This window comes from Vespula vulgaris, chromosome 15 (genome assembly GCF_905475345.1).
Source record: "Vespula vulgaris chromosome 15, iyVesVulg1.1, whole genome shotgun sequence".
Classification (NCBI taxonomy): Eukaryota; Metazoa; Arthropoda; class Insecta; order Hymenoptera; family Vespidae; genus Vespula; species Vespula vulgaris.
In genome coordinates, this window is record NC_066600.1 from 909,421 (window position 1) to 930,000 (window position 20,580).

At 31.1% G+C, this 20,580-nt stretch overlaps 1 protein-coding gene across 14 annotated transcripts in view; it reads left to right on the forward strand.

Annotated features, from left to right (window-relative positions):
- LOC127069305 (coiled-coil domain-containing protein CG32809) overlaps positions 1-20,580 on the forward strand; it is a 56,365-nt gene that overhangs the window by 26,765 nt on the left and 9,020 nt on the right. For 3 of the 14 annotated variants that reach the window (XM_051006151.1, XM_051006149.1, XM_051006154.1), the window contains 13 exons: positions 1,532-1,657; positions 2,514-2,684; positions 3,178-3,334; positions 5,436-5,581; positions 7,071-7,124; positions 7,707-7,775; positions 9,145-9,234; positions 10,073-10,135; positions 10,574-10,799; positions 10,976-11,095; positions 11,535-11,642; positions 11,784-11,966; positions 12,559-12,655. In XM_051006151.1, the coding sequence (XP_050862108.1) occupies positions 1,532-1,657; positions 2,514-2,684; positions 3,178-3,334; positions 5,436-5,581; positions 7,071-7,124; positions 7,707-7,775; positions 9,145-9,234; positions 10,073-10,135; positions 10,574-10,799; positions 10,976-11,095; positions 11,535-11,642; positions 11,784-11,966; positions 12,559-12,655 (1,610 nt within the window). Of the gene's footprint in view, positions 1-1,531; positions 1,658-2,513; positions 2,686-3,177; positions 3,335-5,435; positions 5,582-7,070; positions 7,125-7,706; positions 7,776-9,144; positions 9,235-10,072; positions 10,136-10,573; positions 10,800-10,975; positions 11,096-11,534; positions 11,643-11,783; positions 11,967-12,558; positions 12,656-20,580 lie in introns of all 14 variants that reach the window. The other 11 variants (XM_051006152.1, XM_051006153.1, XM_051006150.1 and 8 more) reach the window with 11 other exon arrangements.

Below are 20,580 nucleotides of genomic sequence, written 5' to 3' on the forward strand. Positions count from 1 at the left end.
ACTCGTGCACGATGTCTCTCTCTCTCTATCTCTCTCTCTCTCTCTCTCTTTCTGCATTTTGCAAACAATTCGTTTCGCTCGATATATATATATATAAGGTTGATATCGATCGAAATCGAAACATTTCAGTTTTGTTCTCGAGAACTCAAAGCCAAAGTCCTTTTAATCTACTCGACGAAGCCTCGAATTCGAAACGAGAACGTTAACCGATCGACCCTATCTACTCTCCTCACCTCTTCATCCCTAACCTTCCTACCCCTAACTACCCTTTTTCTCTCTATTTGCGTTCCAACTCTACTAATTACGTCACTTCACAATCCTGTCTAGTATCGACACTAATTAAGATCAACCGATTACTCTGTTCTGTTACTAATTACTAACACTAAAAACACACGCTGTTGGTACATACTGAAAGAATAAATTTTCAAGCGCACCCTCACATCACGTCACAAGCCGCACCCCCGCCATCCTGCTCGCCCCTCTTCCTCTTTCGAACCCTCGCCTAAAAGAAAAGAAAAAAAAAATTCTATTTATAAGAGGAGAGAGCATGCAAAAACTCCGCGACATGATGATGGCTTTTTATTCGAGCTAATTAAATTATCCTTATATCCTTTCGATCGCTCAACGAATCAAAGGGACTCGAGGCACCGTTCCGACTTGGACAAAAAGATCGCCTTGTCCGAGATTTCTTCGGTTCGACCTTCGATCCTTTGCTAAGATGTGAGATACATATATATTTATCCGTACGTACGTAAAAAGATTGCGTCTTACAAGGAAAATGTAAACCATATTATTAATTCTTCGATAATTATATCGAGAAATTACGATTGAACTCGATTGTTTCGGATCTCTTCTTTTTGCTTTATTACGTTCCCTTCGTTTTTTTGTTTTTCTTTTTCCTTCTAATCGATTTTATCACAGAAAAATTTGAATGCTTCCGTGGTTTAAACAATTTGTCTTATTTTATCTCTTGTCTGTCATTATTATTATTAATATTATTACATGCGAGGAAGGATAATTGAGATTGAGACTTTCATTTTGCAAGTTTCTAACTTATCATTAATCTTTTTATATATTTTTTCATGAACGTTGTTTTCTACTCCACTCTAAATTACTTTATATGTGTATAAAAAAAAAAAAAAAAAAAAAAACCTACATAATCCTAGAAATTCTTATAACACAGAAATATAATAGAAGACACAAAAGTCGATCCAAAATACTCGAGTTCGCCAAGAAAAAAAAATCCTACAATTAAATATTCCGTACTTTTCCTACTTAGCAAAGGTTTAGGGATTGGAAAAAAGGGAGGGGAAGGGAAGGGAGGGTGGGAGGGAGGAAAAAAACTAAGAAAAGAAAGAAAAAGAAAAAAAAAGGAGAAGTAAAGTAAAGAAAAGAAAAAAAAAAAGAGAGATTAAGAAGACCGTTATAAACATTCGGTTTTTCTATTTTCGCGCGAAGTGCCACATATCCCCCGGCATAAAGTATTTCTCTCCGGTACATTCTGTTTGACTTTTTTGGATGGATGAATTAGGTGGTGGCGCGGTGCCGCCAGCCAAGCCGCTTCGCAGCTACCAGTGCGGCAAAAATCCCCTTGGAAGTCTTGGGGGCTCTGCTCGTTTCTCTAGAGACAGCTCGGTCTCCCTCTATAGTATACCAGGTCAGTAGAATCCTTGAAAAAAAAAAAAAAACAACAACAACAAAAAACAAAGACAAAAAAAATATTAAAGCAATAAAAAAAAATTCCAAAATGTAAAGTCTTCGAGAACGGACGAGCAGGTGGAACGTTTCCCATCGTTACCATGTCGGCCATTAATCTAATTTCGGGGAAATTAGATTCGAACGAGGAGTCGATTTCGTCCAATCGGAATGTCCTCCATTTGATATATACATATATATATATATACGCGCATCATATTCATATATATATATATATACCTACATATATAAGTACCTTTCGCAAAAGTAGTGTGCATCGTCATCCCTTATCAGTGAAGAAAGAAAGTAATACTAGGCAAGAAAACAAGAAGGAAACGAAGAAAAACAGAAAAAAAATTGTAGACTTTGATCGACCTTCCATAAGCACGCCTCCGAAACCCGTATTCTTTATTTTCTTTATCCTCTATCTCTCCGTCGTTTAGTCGTTGAAAATCGCTAGCCATATATTAATTATTTACCAAATACGATCTAGATTTCACTTGCACATTCGTTCGTTATAATTCGCTCGACTTGTATATGCTTCCCGTAGAAGACAAAAAAGAAAAAAAGAAAAGATGAAACGAAATGGAAAAAGTAGAGCGAGATTAAGAAACGTAAGAAAAAGAGAACAAGACGAAGCAGTAAAAAAACAAAAAAAAAAAGAGAGATAAAGTAAAATAAAATGAAAATAAAAATTAAAATAAAAGTAAAAATAAAAGTAAAAATAACAACGAAAAAAAAAGAAAACAAAACAAAAGGAACAACGCATGATACGAAACGTTATTTAATCTCTCAACTCTTACGAACGGTCCCCGCAGATCGATTGCACGGTGAGAGTGGTTACATGAGCAGTCCGGAACGAGGTGGTGGTGTTGGATCTGCTACCGGAAGGTATCCACCTGGTCCCTATAGCACCGGTAGCAGCTACGAAGAGCCTTATTATTCGCAGTATTCCGGAACAGTGACACCTGTCATCGACGAAGAAGCAAGGTGAGGAGAGTTTCCCTAATTTTCTTTCTATGTATCTCTATCTATCTATCTATCCATCTATCTCTCTCTCTCTCTCTCTATCTATCTATCTATCTATCTATCTATCTATCTCTGTCTGATCTGTTTATCCATCCATCTATCTCATATTATCTCTCTGTCTCTCTCCCTTTCCTCCTATCGAAATACCTGTCAAATGCGATATTTCGATTTGAAAAAAAGAATCAATTTCAAGTCACTTTTCACTGTACATAAACACGCGAGCGGATCCGCACGCACATATTAAACAAACATAAACAAACAAACAAACTAACTAACTAACTAACTAACTAACTAACTAACTAACCAACTAACAAACGCACGTGATATGACATCGTCAATTTCACGTGATCTTCGAATTTGGCTAATAAAAATGGTGACGAAAAAAAAACTATATATAAGAAAAAAAGACAGAAACCCTCCCTTGGATGACTGATAGCGTGGATGTGTATATCTGTTGTGGGTGGTGCAGCGATACGGAGCTATTGGAGGAATCTTACAGCCTCTACGGCGTGAAACCACCAGGTCGACCACCTTCTGGACCCCCTCGATCTCCGTTCATACCACCATCGGCAGCCCCTATACCCACTGGACAGAGCTACGACGCTACTCGGTATTCATCACACTGCCGCATATCGCATTTTAGTTCCACGCTTATCGCTCCTTTCTTTTCTTTTTTGGTTTCTCCTTTTTTTGTTTTTTTTTTTTGTTTTTTTTTTGTTTTCTTTTTCTATTCTCCCTCTTTCACTATCATACCGGGATTTTTTCACTCTCATCATTTCATACGAATGTATATATATATATATATTTTTTTTTACGCGTTTGAAAAGGAAAGAAAATCTTTACCAGCGATTCGCTACTATTACTATTGTTACTATTACTTTTATTATATCTCTCAACGTCGCGATATATCACCGTATTTACGTTCCGACTTGACTTTTACCTTCTAAAAAGGGAAATAAAAAAAAGAAAAACGGAAAATTCTACATTCGCTGGTCACATTCGTCGAATATATTCTCTTTACGCATAACTATTTTCTACGTAAACATCGTCATTAAATAATCGATCGAGTTTTTTACAAGAACAACGTAGGTTTTACCTTAATCGTTTCTCGATCTTAATCATGTAGTTATTTGTCGGGTTGTTAAAAAAGAAACAAACTTCGACGTTCGATCTCGGTATTTATTATTAAAGAAAAAATCCCGGTAATGTCGCTCTAGAAGGAATTAATTTTTTGTAAACGGAGAATTAAATTTTAATCTCCGTTTATATGTGAATATACATATATATATATATATATATATATACACACAGAATTTGTCTTAATCGATTAAATCAAAAATCAATCGATAATCGAATCGTTAATTAATAAATCAAAAAAAAATTGCATGTTGGAAAGAAGGATGATGCCAGTGGAGAAGCATGATCGAGAAACAAGAAAATATAATCGTGAAAGAAAGACGCAAGATTCTCCTCTCTCTCTCTCTCTCTCTCTCTATCTATCTATCTATCTATCTATCTCTTTCTCTCTTTCTCTCTCTGTCCTTGTCTATTCTATCCTATCACTGATTATGGGAGAATAAACATCTAATGCCTAGCTCTTTCAACTTTGTGGATAATCGCAGCAGTGGAATGTAGCATGCCGATTAGCGAACTTAGCAAAAAAAGTTGCAGCAACTTCCCGGATGACCTACCCCAATAATATATTTGTTTTCCTTTCCTCTTCGTTTCTTTTTCTTTTTTTAGATTTTTTTTGTTTGTCGTTTTGTTCAAATAAAAAAATGAAATATCTCTAATCCGTGGGAAACGATGCACGTGTCTCTATATATTATATGTTGGTGTGACGAATCTAATGATCTAATGTTTAGAACGTGACCGTCCTGTTCCATGTTAAACACAAGATCAAATTTGAGTCGATCGAACTGCACTCGTTGAATGCAATTTGCCATTATTATTGTAGGTGCAATAAGTTTTTTCGTATCGTTTATAAAACATCTTTTCATATTGGAGATAAACGATATCGAAGGATCGTATCTGAAATAGAAAATAATGTTTCTACGGATTGCTTGATGGAGTTTTTTTTTCCTTTTCGTTTCTTTTTTTATAAAAAGAATATTGAAAAAAAAAAAGAAATAATAATCTCGCGACGAGATACGATCCTGCTTATTTAAACGTTATGGAATGAAACGCAAATAAATCAAATCGGATCGGAACAAACGTGAAGCAAAAAAAAAGAAAAGAAAAAAGAAAGGAGAAAGGAAAAAGAAATAAAAGTGAAAAAAGAAAAAAAAAACAGAAAAAGAGATAAGAACAAAATGGTGTGTAGCTTTGCCTGCGCTAAATAGAAAACATGTATTAGTTATGTGCCAGCCGAGTTATGCGTTATCGTCCGATAGATAAATAATAATAAGTAGCGGCGCATCTTGTACGATACCCTGGCGAATGAATGAATGAATGAACGAACTTATCTCGTAACTATCGCAACACACTCGATGTCTACCTTTACAACGAGAATGGCTTTGCAAGAAAAACCAAACAAAAAAAAAAAAACAATAATAATAAAAGAAAGAAAAAAAGATAATAAAAAAGAAAGAAGAAAAGAACGAAAGAATTCATCTAAATTTTTTTTCTTTCTCGATATTAATCATTCGATAATTATTGTTAATTTTTATTATTATTATCATCATTAATATCGTTATTTTTGTCTTCGATAGGATAAGAGTGGAGCACATGGAAAGACAGTTGGCTAATCTGACGGGTCTGGTTCACAAGGCTTTGACACATGCACCACATACGAGTCCATCGCCAAGAGACTACTTACAGGTTCCTGCGGGTCGTGACCCTTATGCGCGAACTACAGGTACGTTCGATCATCCTCCGATTATGTTTCTTTACACGTTCTAAACTTTCCAGAAAAAAGAAAACAAACGACAAAAAACAACAACAACAACAACAACAAAAAATCCTTCCTATCTATCTATCTATCTATCTATCTATCTCTATCTACCTCTCTATCTCTATCTTTCTACGCCACACATACGCGTATACACGTTCATACACATACACACACACACATATATATATATATTTAAAAACACCCCTTCCAGCAATCAATCTCTCTCCTTCTTTTCATACAAGTTTTACTTATTTTATTGCTATTTTAGCCGCATACTTTGTTTCTCGCTTTCCCAGAGAATCATTTCTTCATATCGATCAATCGTAATTAGCCCTTTCACTCTATTCGACTCTATTCTAATATATGTATATCTCTTTCCTATTCTGTCTATATTTCCACGATCTTAACAATTTTTAATCATATATATAAATATATAAATATATATATATATATATGCGTGTGTGTGTAGGTATCTGTAAATTATCCCTATCGTTATTATTATCATTATTGTTAATAGTCTCATCGCCATCTCTCTCTCTCTCTCTCTCTCTCTCTTTCTCTCTCTCTTTCAATCTGTCTCTCTCTCTCTCTTTCTCTCTCTCTCTCTTTCTTCCTAAACACCTCCACCACAAAACCTCTCTTTATTTCAACAAATTCGCTTGTTTTCGTTTGATCATAAATTTCATCTCCCAATTCTCAAAAAAAAATCGCGTTATCGCGTGTACTCGATAAAATAATTCCGAGATGCGTGCTGACGGCGAAGAATACTTACTTAATTGGATAAAGAAGCGATTGTGTGTGGATTTAAACTAGAAGAACGAAGAAGTTCGCGAGCTAAGGTATGACACACTCTCTCTCTCTCTCTCTCTCTCTTTCTCTCTCTTTCTCTCTCTTTCTCTCTCTCTCTCTTTCTCTCTCTTTCTTTCTTTCTCTGTCTCTATCACTCATTCACTTTCACTCACCCTTACTCATCCTCACTCACTCTCTCTCACTCTCTCTCTCTCTCAATTTGTTTTAACATTAATTCATTTGTTATAAATCGTACAGCAATTACGCGATCGATCGATCATTATTCATCCACGAAGTTAAGCAAAGGTTAAAATAATTAGTAAGTATATATATATATATATATATATATATATATATATATATACATATCATTTTGTGAAATTCGATAGAATTTTCAAAGTATCGTAAAGTACGACAAGATGGACAACGATCAACAATTTTTCATCTAAACTGTCCTAATTTTCTTTTCGCTCTAAATATATATTTTCATTCGATCAGATATTTAGGATAAGAATCGAATCGGTTGTCTAATCATGTTGCTTTTCGATTTGGAATTGAAAATTTCCTCGAATGAGAAAGAATAATAAAAAATAAAAAATAAAAAAAGAAACAAGAACCCTGCTGTAAAACTGCTTTGTTATTCCGACTAACGCAAACACACCAGGCGCCGGGGATGAGTTCGACAAACATTCTAGCTCCAGCTCTGCCTCACTGCCAGGTGTGTCTCTCATTTTCTCTATCTTCTATTCTCCTATAATTTGCTAATTTTATAAGTACATACATTTAGTTTTATCATTATCATTAAATTTTATTAAATATTAAATACTATTTACGTTAATATTATTATTATTACTATTATCATTATTATTATTATTGTTATTATTAACATAACCATATGGGTGTATTTCATTATTATCATTATTACCGTTATCATTATCATCACCATTATTATTATTATCATTATTATTACTATTATTATTATTATTATTATTATTATTATTATTATTATTATTATTATTATTATTATTATATATAATGTTATTATCTATTCATATAGGGATATATACGTACATAGATAAACATTTTCTATTTATTTATAAAAATAGATATTTTTTTAAATATATATATGTATGTAATATATGTATGGATATATATATATGCATATATATATATATATGTATGTATGTATGTACAATGTATGTATGTATGTATGTATGTATGTATGTACCTACATATCTCCTCGTTTTCTGTCTCTTTCACTCTCACGAATCGACGACGCGACTCCGCTGCAACATTTAAGTCTGTCAAACTACCGTTACAGATGACTCGTTCTTAAGGACAGACGTTAAACCACCGAAATTAGGCAAAGGTGCGCTTCATATGATGACCTATCAATATTCATTATATATATATATATCACATTAGCTTTGAACGCTGCACTGCTGCTATAATACCTGTCACGATCACCGTTGCACGATTCGCACACATCGAATTTTCAATGCTCTCTCTCTCTCTCTCTCTTTCTATCTCTCTCTCTCTCTCTATCTCTCTATCTCTCTATCTCTCTATCTCTATTTCTAACTCTATCTCTACTTTCTATCTATCTACCTACCTATCTATCTATCTGTCTATCACATTGTTTTCTTTCTCCTTTTTTTCCACCCTACTCCACCTCGCCCATGTTTCTCTTTAGCAATGCTCTCTCTTACATGTTACATTGATTTTATTCGCTTTTGTCGGCACAAATTTTATACAATTCCAATCAATTTGTCATTGTACTAATCTTTCAGCACCAACGTCTTCCTTCACGTTTTTTTTTTTTTTCTTTTTCAATGGTCGTTTTCTTTTTTCTTTCTCCCTTTCTTCTTCTTTTTTTCTTCTTCTATCATGCATGTCGTCACCTCCCGATCGAAAAATCTAATGAATTTGCTGTCTCTTTATTCGCGATTTAACCCTTTGAACTTTAACGATCGAGTCCTCTGATAGTATTATATTTACGCGTTGTGTAATATTCATGGATACTTTTTATGTCTACATTGTTTTAATTGTTAACTTGGACGTTCTGGAATCTAATCTTGACGTTCTTTTTTATCACGAAATATCTACTTTTCGTGGGAACAAATTATTTAATACGATATATGCACTTTTTCTATTAAAAAAAATATATATATAATACTAAGATATATATAAATATAATCTAAATTTTGTTATTGAAAAAAAAATGTTCATTACATACGACGTACGCAACCATCCACTTTTCTGATTGAAAAAAAAAAGAAAGAAAGAAAGAAAAATATCGAAATATAGAAGAGCGTAAATAAATAAACAAATAAACGACGAGTGCAAAGGGTTAAATGGCCTTTTAAAAGAAAAAAAAGACAAGAAAGAAAAAGTGTGCACTTACGTACGTAACCACGTAGGATATAGAACGAACGAACGATTATTAAAAAAAAGAATCTAATCGATTACATTTTCTCTATGAATTTTCCTATTCTCCCGATTAAAAAGCTTGGATAGATCGATTCTTTCTCGATTAGTTTCGTTTCAATCGTTTCTTTTTTTTTTTTTTTTTTTTTTTTTAATACGCACATCGTTTTTTATCTTTTATCGCACATATACATATGTATACCACAATGCTATTATTCCTTATTATAATCACTATTAAAAGATATTATATTTTTATCAACGTACAAGAGAGCCACGCAAAGAAAAATCTGTTTGATCGACATCTATTACAGACAAGTCGGTGTCCTTTGAAAAGTCAGTGTCCTTCAGTGACGAGCCGCCAGATATGAACTCACCAAAACAACATTCCCCCCAACACGCAGGTAATAATCAACACACATGCGCACACAGCCACACATACACATGTACACATCATCTCACGAGATTTTCAATCTCCTCCAAGCATGTTTATCGATAAGTAAACAAAAAAAAGGTGAATCTTTGTTTCTTTTTCTACTTCTTCTTCTTCTTCTTCTTCTTCTTTTTCTTTTTCTCCTTTTTTCTTTTTTTTTCTTTCTCCTCGCCCCTTTTTTTCGGCTCGATAAATACGTCGATCTCATTTCTAATACGTATTCGCATATGCATACGTATATTTAAATATACGATATTTGTGATCCTTTGCATTATGATCAATTATGTCCAATTATGTCCATTAATTCCTTTTTTATTTCGATAAATTAAACGTGTACAAAAAAGATTGTTATCGAGTTGTTCGAGTCGTTACGAGTTAGAAGAGTTTTTCGAAAGTAGTAATTAATTTCTGTCGGTTTTGAATTCATGAAAATTTTCCAAATTATTTGTTATGTATAATAAAAAAAAAAAAGAACGATTTGAACAGAGAACGCAATAAAATATTTGTGGACGAAACCTTTGCCAACCTCTTTCATTTATTTGATTAATTAAAAATAATGCGAAGGAGATTGATAAATAAACTTGATATTAATTAAAAGGAAAAGAAAAAGAAAACGAAATGTCATCGTTTGTACCGAGCGAAAAAAGGGGGAAAGAAACGAAAAAAAAAGAAAGACTAAAAAAAGAACTCGAGAAGCATTTCACGTAAACGAAATGATTTCTCTCAACGAACAGAGAGAACTAACACAATAATAATATTATCTCTAACACCTTCTCGTACGATTGTGTCCAATGCCTACCATCGACTAGCGGATACAAAGCCTACGAAACCGGCAATCAAATCCTCCACGTTGCCGAGGATGTCTTCGCAAGGTAAAGAATACAAAAAAACTCTTGTACGCTTAATATCATCGCCATTATAATATATGTATATAATAATATCCTATGTTCAAAATCGTAACATTATCGTCATTATGGGGTTTCTCCTTGTCTTCTTCCTTTGTCATCCTTATCCTTTTTTGATCTGCTTAAATCTTCGTCTCGATAAGACAAATTCGAGATAAAGTTGAGTATAAGTTGAATTATATAACACTGCGTATATACACATATGTATAACAACTATACCTATATATTATTATGTCGTCATTTATACGTCTGGAAAGGCTTCGTAGTATGTATATGTAATTCGAGAACTTTATTTATTTATTTTTTATTTATTTATTTATTTACTTATATATATATATATTTATTACGAATTTTTTGTTGTTTTTCTTTAACGATAATTAATAGAAAAAACGCGCATGATTTCAGAACGAGAGAGACATAAGCCAACTCCACCACCTAAGCCAGCAGCCTTGGTAGCTGGTCAATACGTTTATCGTGATTTGGCCTTGACACCAGAGATGTATAATCAATTAAGAGGATTACAGAAAAAGGCTAAGGATCTTCGACAGGATGTAAAGAATCTCAGACGTTTGTCACAATCTCAGGCGCATACTGTACGAGAAACTATCAGGGATACTTTTATCACTATCAGGTATTATCAGTAATATCTATTTTTCTTTTATTCTTCCCTACGATTTTCTATTTTATAGATAATAGCGGTGTATAAACGATAATTGGATATAAATTTACACACGTGAATTTTTCTACATATATTGTTCTTACCTTTCTTTTCTTTTTCTTTTTTTTATTTTTCTTTCTCTTTTGTAGAGCGATGTTATTGTCCGGTGGAGACGCAGCTTGGGCAGCTGGTGATGCAGAAAAAGTTCGACTCAGTCGAGAGGAAGACCTCTACAAACAGGAAATGCTTAGGCTGGAAAAAGATCTTACGTGAGTCCTTTATTATATATATATATATATATACGTGTGTATGTATGTATGTGTGTATGTATATGTATGCGTATACAGAACTGATCGAAAACTCTCAGATGAATTTTAAAAATCAATCGCACTTTTTCGAGACTATTTTTGTTCCAGATTGCAAAACTACAAGACTAAATAAATACCTAAAAAATCTCCGAAAAGAATAATCGATTTTTCATATTATCTAGAAAGTTTTGATCGACTCTGTTAGATTATGCATTTACTTGACACATTATCGATGAGTGAAATTTCATATAAACTATAAAATGTTAAGGAAATGAAAATAATTTGTTATATAAAATCTCTCATTTCCCATCGATAATAATATCTTAAGCAAATACATATGTCCCAATATCTATAAATAATTATCAACGAATATTACATCTCTAATTAATGAAATTTTTAGCGAGCTCGAGAGTACGGTGGAGGAACTTCGTGGTAACGTCATCAATAGAAAAACACGTGTGAATATGTCAGACGTCGAGAATATGGCATTGATATTAAATAAATCGAGGTAAACAAAAGAATATCGACTTAGCACAATGAAAATTTATTACTATTAGAGAAGGAGTGCGAGAGAAAAAGAAAGAAAGAAAGAAATAAAGAGAGAAGCTACGTAATAAGTTTTGTTCTTAATCATACCTCTGCGTTTCAGCAAAGCCGTGGCGGATTTAAAGGTACGATTTCCAAGTCTACAAGAAGGTATGAAGGGTCTTCTAAGTTCCGAGATGGAGAAAATCGTACGCGAGGAGAAGTTCCTAAAGGAAGAGCCTGAGAGATTGGAGTCTGCGTTGAGACGTTGCAAGAAGTTAACTGGAACACTCGTTACGCTGAAACGGTGCGTATATCGTTCCTTTGTCCGTGGGAAATGTACGTGTTATTGAAAGTAGGAATGGTGGGGATATCGAGGGTAATGTTTCTATACAAATATTGTTTATATCGTAACGTATATACCAGAGTAGACTATGACATTGCTAGGAGTCAAAATATAGTTGGAAAATATCCCAGTCCATAGAGCTGAGTCATCGTAATAAAACATAGGTCTTATATTACCGAGCATATGACGTAATCGAATATTATTATATATTAGTAACGTTTAATATCTAACGAATAGAAAATTTCAAAAAGATTGATACATTGTCGTTCGTTAATATGTCTCGATGATATTAATCGTCCTCGATTTATATATCATTAACACAAAATTATAATAATAATAACAAATATATATATATATATATCAGTAGATAATTGATTAAGATAACGAAAACACTCGGCTTAAGTTAACAATGTGATTATTATCAACAATGTATTATAGTAAATGAAAAAGGAAAGAAACAAACAAACAAAGAGACCAACAAGTATAGAAAAGATAGAAAAATGATAGTAAATGATAATCTTTAGGAAATCATTTGATTGTGGCACTTTTTCAGCTTGGCCTCGGTGCAAGAGCAGCGATTACCAAATGCAACAAGCGTGGATGCCGAAGAGACCCCACCAATAACACCAACATCAGCGCAACATTCCAAGGTAACGCTCGATTGGCCCGCTCGCTCGCAAGCTCGCTCACTCGCTCGCTCGCTCGCTCGCTCTCTTTTCTATCAATCTCTCTCTCTCTCTCTCTCTCTCTCTCTCTCTCTCTCTCTCTTCTCTCTCTCTTCTCTCTTCTCTCTCTCTCTCTCTCTCTCTCTATCTCTCTCTCTCTATCTCTATCTCTATCTCTCTGTCTTCCATCTTAAAAAACAGTTCCTTATTATCCAAAAGATAATTCAAAAAAAAGAAAGAAAAAAAGAAAAAGCCTCGAAATTTCCTCTCGATTTTCTTTCCAATCGACCTGACAAAACAATTATAAGTATTACAAGTAAACACTATACCCTCAATTTCCCTCGTATCAATCCTGCATCCTCCTTAAAGAAAGAAGAGAAAAAAATAATAATAAATAAGTAAAGAAGATTAATGCATGAAGTTTGATTCCTGACCTTTTTCCGAAAATATTTTGAGAAAAAGAAAAATAAAAAATGTAAAAATCCTCTCTAGTTCAAAAAGAAAGACGACGAAGAAAAGAAAGACGAACGAATATTTCTAAATGAATAAATAAATATCGATCGATTGATCTAACGCGAGCCGACCGGGCAAAATTTTTTCTTTTCAATTTTTTTGTCTTGTTTATTTATTTACTTATTACTTTTTTTTCTCTTTTCTTTTCTTACACGTATTTCCTTCGTCTCCTTAATAATGATCTTCGAGCTCTGTTCTATTTTTCTCCCTTAAAAAAAAAAAAAAAAAAAAAAAAAGAAAAAGAAAAAAGAGACACCTACGAAAAGAGATAAATGGACGTACGGCACGCTACGCTTTACACTCGAAAATTGTCCGTTCATCGATTGCGAATTATTTTTTTTTTCTTCTTAAAAAGAAATAAAAAAAAGAAAAAAGAAATGAAAAGAAGAAGAAAACAAATTTGATAACCCGAAGGAAAAAATAATTCGACGAGACAATCGTTTCTACCTAACTTTCTTACTTTTCTTTTTTTTTTTTTTTATCTTCTCAACCCTTTATAAACCCTTCATCCTTGACGATCATCCGACGAGCACGTTGATTTCATTTATTCATTAGATATCTATAAAAATTCAAATGAAATTCATACGTTCTCGTCATATATTGATCGAAAAAAAAGAAAACGTCGCCACCAATGTCCGAGTAATTAAAAAAATATATATAAAAAGAAAGAAAAAAATAATCGAAGAGAGTGAAGCTTCGCCGCGACACTCAACCGCTTCTCGTAGATACGTATTACCTATATAATATATATGTATATATATATATATACACATATACATATATACCTATACACATATTTATATGAACAGTGTAGAGACATGTTCATATATATTTTATACATATGAAAATGTCTATATATATATATATATAATATATAATGGTACAAGTTGTTATATTATACATATATATGTGTGTATAAGTGTACTATATATATGCTGTGAATAGGTACATATATATACATATATATATACATATACATATCGTATATCTCTTTTTGGCCTATATATCCAGTTTTTTGAAACGATGTGTGGTAATTTGCAGTAACGTATTATTATCAATCCAAATCACCGCTTGTATATCCTATCCCATTATGCTACCAGCGCATGCAACGAGTGATAATACATATATATAGAAATTTACCCACGTATACGCCTATATTATATATATATATATATGTATATATATATATATATACGTATCTCTCTCACGTATACATACCACTCTCTTCTTACATATATATATATATATATATATCTCACGTAAAAATATTACTAACAATAATACGTGAATCTTTAACAAAAATACATCAACAAAAGCATCTCTCTGTACGTATGTCAACGATCGATCGACGACTTTTAAAATCGTTTATTCCCTTTATTTAAACCAGTTAACATTAAAATAAAAATTAATTATAATAAAATAATAGTAATAATAATATTAATAACGTCGATCGCGTCGTACATACATACATACAGTCCCGGTGGACGAAATCGGCGATTCCTACAATTTTAAACAAAATTTGAGAGGGTGGGAGAGAGAAAGAGAAAGAGAGAGAAGCATACATACACACTTACACTTATATACGTACGTACACATTAAAAATACGCACGCACGCACACCACCAACGCGATGACGGCGAGTCGAGATGTAAATAAAGCGTGCTCGTACTCTTAAACGATTTCGACGATGATCGCAAAGAAAAGAAAAAAAAAAAAATTGACGAAAAGAAAAGAAAAGAAAAAAATATATATACAAAGTAAAAAAGACGCCACCCTTTTCGTTCGAATCGGCAAAACTAAAGAATTATTCTTATCGTCCAACCTCCACCCTACTGCCCAAACAAAAAAAAAAATAAAAGAAAAAACCACGAAATCCGATGTAAACCTTTTTCTTCTCTACGAATTGAACGATCGTTTTATTCAAAATCGATAGTACGAGACAGGGAGCTGTTTCTAAATATATAAAAATAATAATACATACATATACATATATACGTATTCACTAAGGAAAAAAAATTCTATTTTTGTTACATATATATCATATAAAAAGCTCCCTTCTCCTACTCGAATTTTCGATCGTGTCCACCCACCCCAACCCCCTTTTTAAAACCACCCCAATACATATGTTCTCCAAGATCGTAAGAACGATATAACGTTCTTCGATAACGATTCTATTTTATTATCTCCTTTTTTTCTTGCTTTTTTTTTGCTCTTCTTAACCCTTGAGAATACCCTTCAAAAGAAAAAAGGAAACTCATAATTAATTAATCAATTAATTAATTATATCTATATTAAGCGCACCTAACGAGTTCGGTGTCGAAACAACTTTTTTCCTGCAACTTGTGTCTGTCTCTCTGTGATATGGACCCCCCTTTTTACCCCCCCTATATTTACCCCCTTTAAACCAATATTTTCAATGTTTGCTGTATCCCGATAGTATATAGATATACTCTTTTTTTTTATATACATATATAATACATATATTAAACGCGTTATCTGACGAAACAGACTGGAAACGTCATCGTCGGAAAATCAGTAAATCGTCGTTAATAAATTAATTCATTCGTTAGTTAATTATGTAATTAATTAGTTACGTGATCCGTGATTACTTTTTACAAATGCTATTATCGTTACGAAAGATCTTCAATCTAGGTGCCTCTATCTACTTGATTATATAAATATAAAAATATACAGGGTGTTGCAATAACCTTGATCGCCTTGAATATCTCCATTATTTTTAGTGGTATGAATTACATTTGTTAACAAATTATGTACGATAAGAAGCAGTTCATAACATGGCAGTGATAATATTTTTGCAGATGGACGCGTGAAGAACATGCGAAGGACAACTTTGTTTTTCTAAATAGAATCGTATATTTTTGATTGCATCGATACAGCTCGACATTCTCTATAAAAAAAGTATTGACTCATATACGTCGAAAAATTATTAGTTTAGGAGATATTTATAAGCGTTTCCTCAGCGCTTACTCCGCGCTTATCTTGCGCTTACTCTGCGCTTACTCTGAGCTTACTTTGCGTACTTGTTTTAAGTCTTTACGACTTTTACTCCCGGAGATATTTTCATGTAAATGAAGAACATTACATAAAATTACATTATTATATATATTAAATAAAATAAATTTATTTTGTAAGAAATTGTTTATAAAAATTGTTTATAACAAATTGTTAATTAATCATTAACAATACGCTTAAAAAATAGAGAAAATTCTGCCCTTTAAAATGGTAGTTCTTTCAAATCTCTACGATTTTTAGTTCCGGAGATATTCCTATGTAAATGGAAAATATAACTATTAATTATGTATAAAAGTTTTTTTTTTAATAACAAAATGAATTTGTTTATTGATCATTTAATAGTTTATGTAATTTCATTAATCGGTCGCAGTCCGAAATTCTTTTTGTTTTCGCACAATAATACGAATTTACTTTATACAAAATTATTTATAAATATTGTTTATAACAAATTGTTAATTAATCATTAACAATATGCTTAAAAAAGAGAGAAAATTCTGCCCTTTAAAGTGGTAGTTCTTTCAAATCTCTACGATTTTTAGTTCCGGAGATATTCCTATGTAAATGGAAAATATAACTATTAATTATGTATAAAAGTTTTTTTTTTAATAACAAAATGAATTTGTTTATTGATCATTTAATAGTTTATGTAATTTCATTAATCGGTCGCAGTCCAAAATTCTTTTTGTTTTCGCAAAATAATACGAATTTACTTTACACGAAATTATTTATAAATATTGTTTATAACAAATTGTTAATTAATCATTAACAATATGCTTAAAAAATATAGAAAATTCTGCCCTTTAAAATGGTAGTTCTTTCAAGTCTCTACGATTTTTAGTTCCGGAGATATTCCCATATAAATGAAAAATGTTTAGATTGACCTACTGACCTATATAATTTCATTCAAATTAGCTCGATGACACACTGACCTATATAATTTCATTCAGGTTAGTTCGGTGACACACTGATCTATATAAATTCCGAGAATTTACGCATCTTACTACTATTACTACGAACAGCTGTTTCTTACGAATTATGAATGAAAATTTTTCGACAGCGATATCTTCGGAACGAAAAGTCGTAGAGACTTCAAATCAACGCTGTTTTAAACTATAATTTATTCTTTATTTATTTAAACATTGCAATAATATTGCTATAATAAAATCGATTTTGTTAATAATTTTTAAAATTGAATTTTTCCTTTTTTTTTCGTAATAAGAAAGTAACCATGGCGAAATTATAAAAATTTTTATTATAATTATTTAAATTTAATTTTGTTTATTTATAATTGGCTATACTACTACTATTACTACTACTACCACTACTACTACTATTACTACGAACAGCTGACTATGCGAATTATGAATGAAAATCTTTCGACAGTGATATTTTCGGAACGAAAAATCGTAGAGACTTGAAATCAACGCCGTTTTAAACTATAATTTATTCTTTATTTATTTAAATATAACAATAATATCGATATGATAAAATTGATTTTGCTAATAATTTTTCAAATTGATTTGTTTCTTTTCTTTCGTAATAGAGACATAATTACGATGAAATCATTTCAAGTTTTGTTATAATTATGTAAATTTTATTTTGTTTATTTAAAATAAAGGATAGAAGATCTATTAATAGTCAATAATGTACGAAATGGAAAAAACGAAAATTCAAAAAACTTCTTTTGTAACTTACTATTATTATTTAGGTAAAGTCGCAATTCTATACGTGGTTTCTTAGCAATATTTAAATTAAAATATCTCCTAAACTAATTATTTATTGAGAATATATGGGTTAATATTTTTGCATAGAGAGCATCGAGCTGCACCGATCAATGCAATCAAAAACATGATTTCATTACAAAAAACATAGTTGGTCGTCTTCGTATATTCTTCATGTATCTATCTACAAAAAAATTATTGCTGCCATATTACAGTTGTCTTCTAACCATGAGACTTTTGTTAACAAAATATCACTATATCTTTAAGAAGAACATTAATATTCAAGATTATCAAAGTTATTGTCCCATTTTGTATATTCAATTTTTTTACTCTTTCTTTGTTTTTTAATTATTATTATTATCGTTGTTATTATTATTATTAATATTATTACTATTATTATTATTATTATTACTATTACTATTATTATTATTATTATTATTATTATTATTATTATCATTCCTTCGAGAGCAAAAAAAAATAAAACGGCGATAACGATGACGATGTTTCGTCAGATTTATTAATCTCAATGTTAGCTGTTCAATCTTAAATGACGAAAATCTGCGTCGCGACGATTATACCGGTATATATTATATATAGATTCTCGGGTATATACATATGTTTATGTGCATATAGATTGTTATTATCACACAAGATGGGCCGTATCTCTCAATCACTTTATCTTATTTTCACAAAAGAATTAATACTTCGATGATTTCAATATATTCTTTAGTATATGTAATTTTATCGATTTCTTCTTCTTTCTTTGTATTTTAACGTAATTAAATAATATAATCTTTAATAATAAATCGCAAATATAATTTCTTTTATTCTTTTCTGATATAATTTGCTTTTAATTGATAATTGATATATTCATCGACATTTAAATATCACGAGTTATAGCCCATCCTGTACAAAAAGAATAGTACGTTTGTAATTAATCGATACAATGATCGATTCTCTATATAAATAATTAAAAAAAAAAAAAATGAGCGAAGCGAGAAAGATCTGTCGTAAAGCTCTCTACGTATCGTTCCTTTAATTAGTTTGACCAAACGCGAGCGACGCGGGTTACGCATCGTAATTGTGTTTAATAGACAAATTTGTTCTTAAAAACTTTGAAACGATGAAAAAGAAAAAAGAATTTTTTTCCCCTTTTTTTTTTAAATTAAAACAAAAAAAAAGAAACAAAAAAAAATCATAAAGTTGCAGCTCACTGATAGTGAAAATAATATTAATTTTTTAGTATGGCTGGAAGTGGAGTTCTAACTTCAAGGAGGCCATACAGACCAGTCACGAGTAATTGTTTACTGATTTATATTTATATAAAATTATTATAATTATTATTGCTACTACACTCTTACTTATCATCACGATCATCACCTTCATCGTCACTGTTATCACTATGGCCACCTCCCACCCCTACTACCGACCCCATTTCCTTTTTATTATTATGATTAACATTATTATCATTATATTAATTATTATTATTATTATTTATTATTATTATTATTATTATTATTATTATTATTATTATTATTATTATTATCATCGTCATAATCATCGTCATAATCATTATTAACGTTATATTCGTTATCCTTGTTATCATTATTATCGTTATCACGTTCCTATTATCGATCTTATCATTGCTGATATTATGTACAGTTTTTTATATATTATATATATAAATATTGCATACTTTACAGTTACATATATATATATACATACTAAATATACATATATATATATATGTATATATATATATTTTATCTTTTCTTTTATACAAACTTTGTTGTCTGCTGCACAAAATCCTTATAAGCTGTCGATTACTATTTATCAATCTATACGACACGCTCGAAGTATTCTGCCAAAAGATATAATTTACGGATAGAATCATATAATTAATACAGTAATATAATGATTCATATCGGATTGTATTAGAAAAAAGTCAGCACAAAAATCAAAAAAGGAAAAAAGAAAAGAAATATTTTAATCAAATAATTTTTAATAATTTTCAATCCTCAAAAAAAAAACGGTGAAGGTGATCCCTCCGGTAATGCGTCTTTTTTTTTCTTTCATTTAGCTATTCTTTTTTATCAATTAGGCGAGAGTAGTTACATGGCTCGTTTTAATCGTGTCCTTGTAATAATATATATATATTATTATTATTATAAATGATAATAATTTATATATGTATATTATTAAAACAAAAAACGTCCTCTTTTCTCTTTGCATAGTTATGCAAATAATTGCAATATAATTAATGATCGTGATCTGGCGGAACGCTTCAGGAGCGATTCCTATCAGTTCAACCTGCCGTTACATACTTACTTTTTAACCACTTTAAAATTTTATATATATATACACATATATATATATATACCTATATATATCTATTTTTATTAATACATGCTTCTTCTCAAATTCTTTTTACTATTATATTTTCATCTACATATACATATTTCTTTCTTGTCGTTACTTTATAATTATTGTTCCCTTTTTTGCTGTGTAAAAACAAGAAACAACAATCTATATATATATATAAATTCTCTTTCAGACATATCAAATGTAAATCAAAGTGTTTTAATCACAAACGTGATCATTATTATAATTTATTGATCAACATTATTGTTCCCTGCGATCAAAT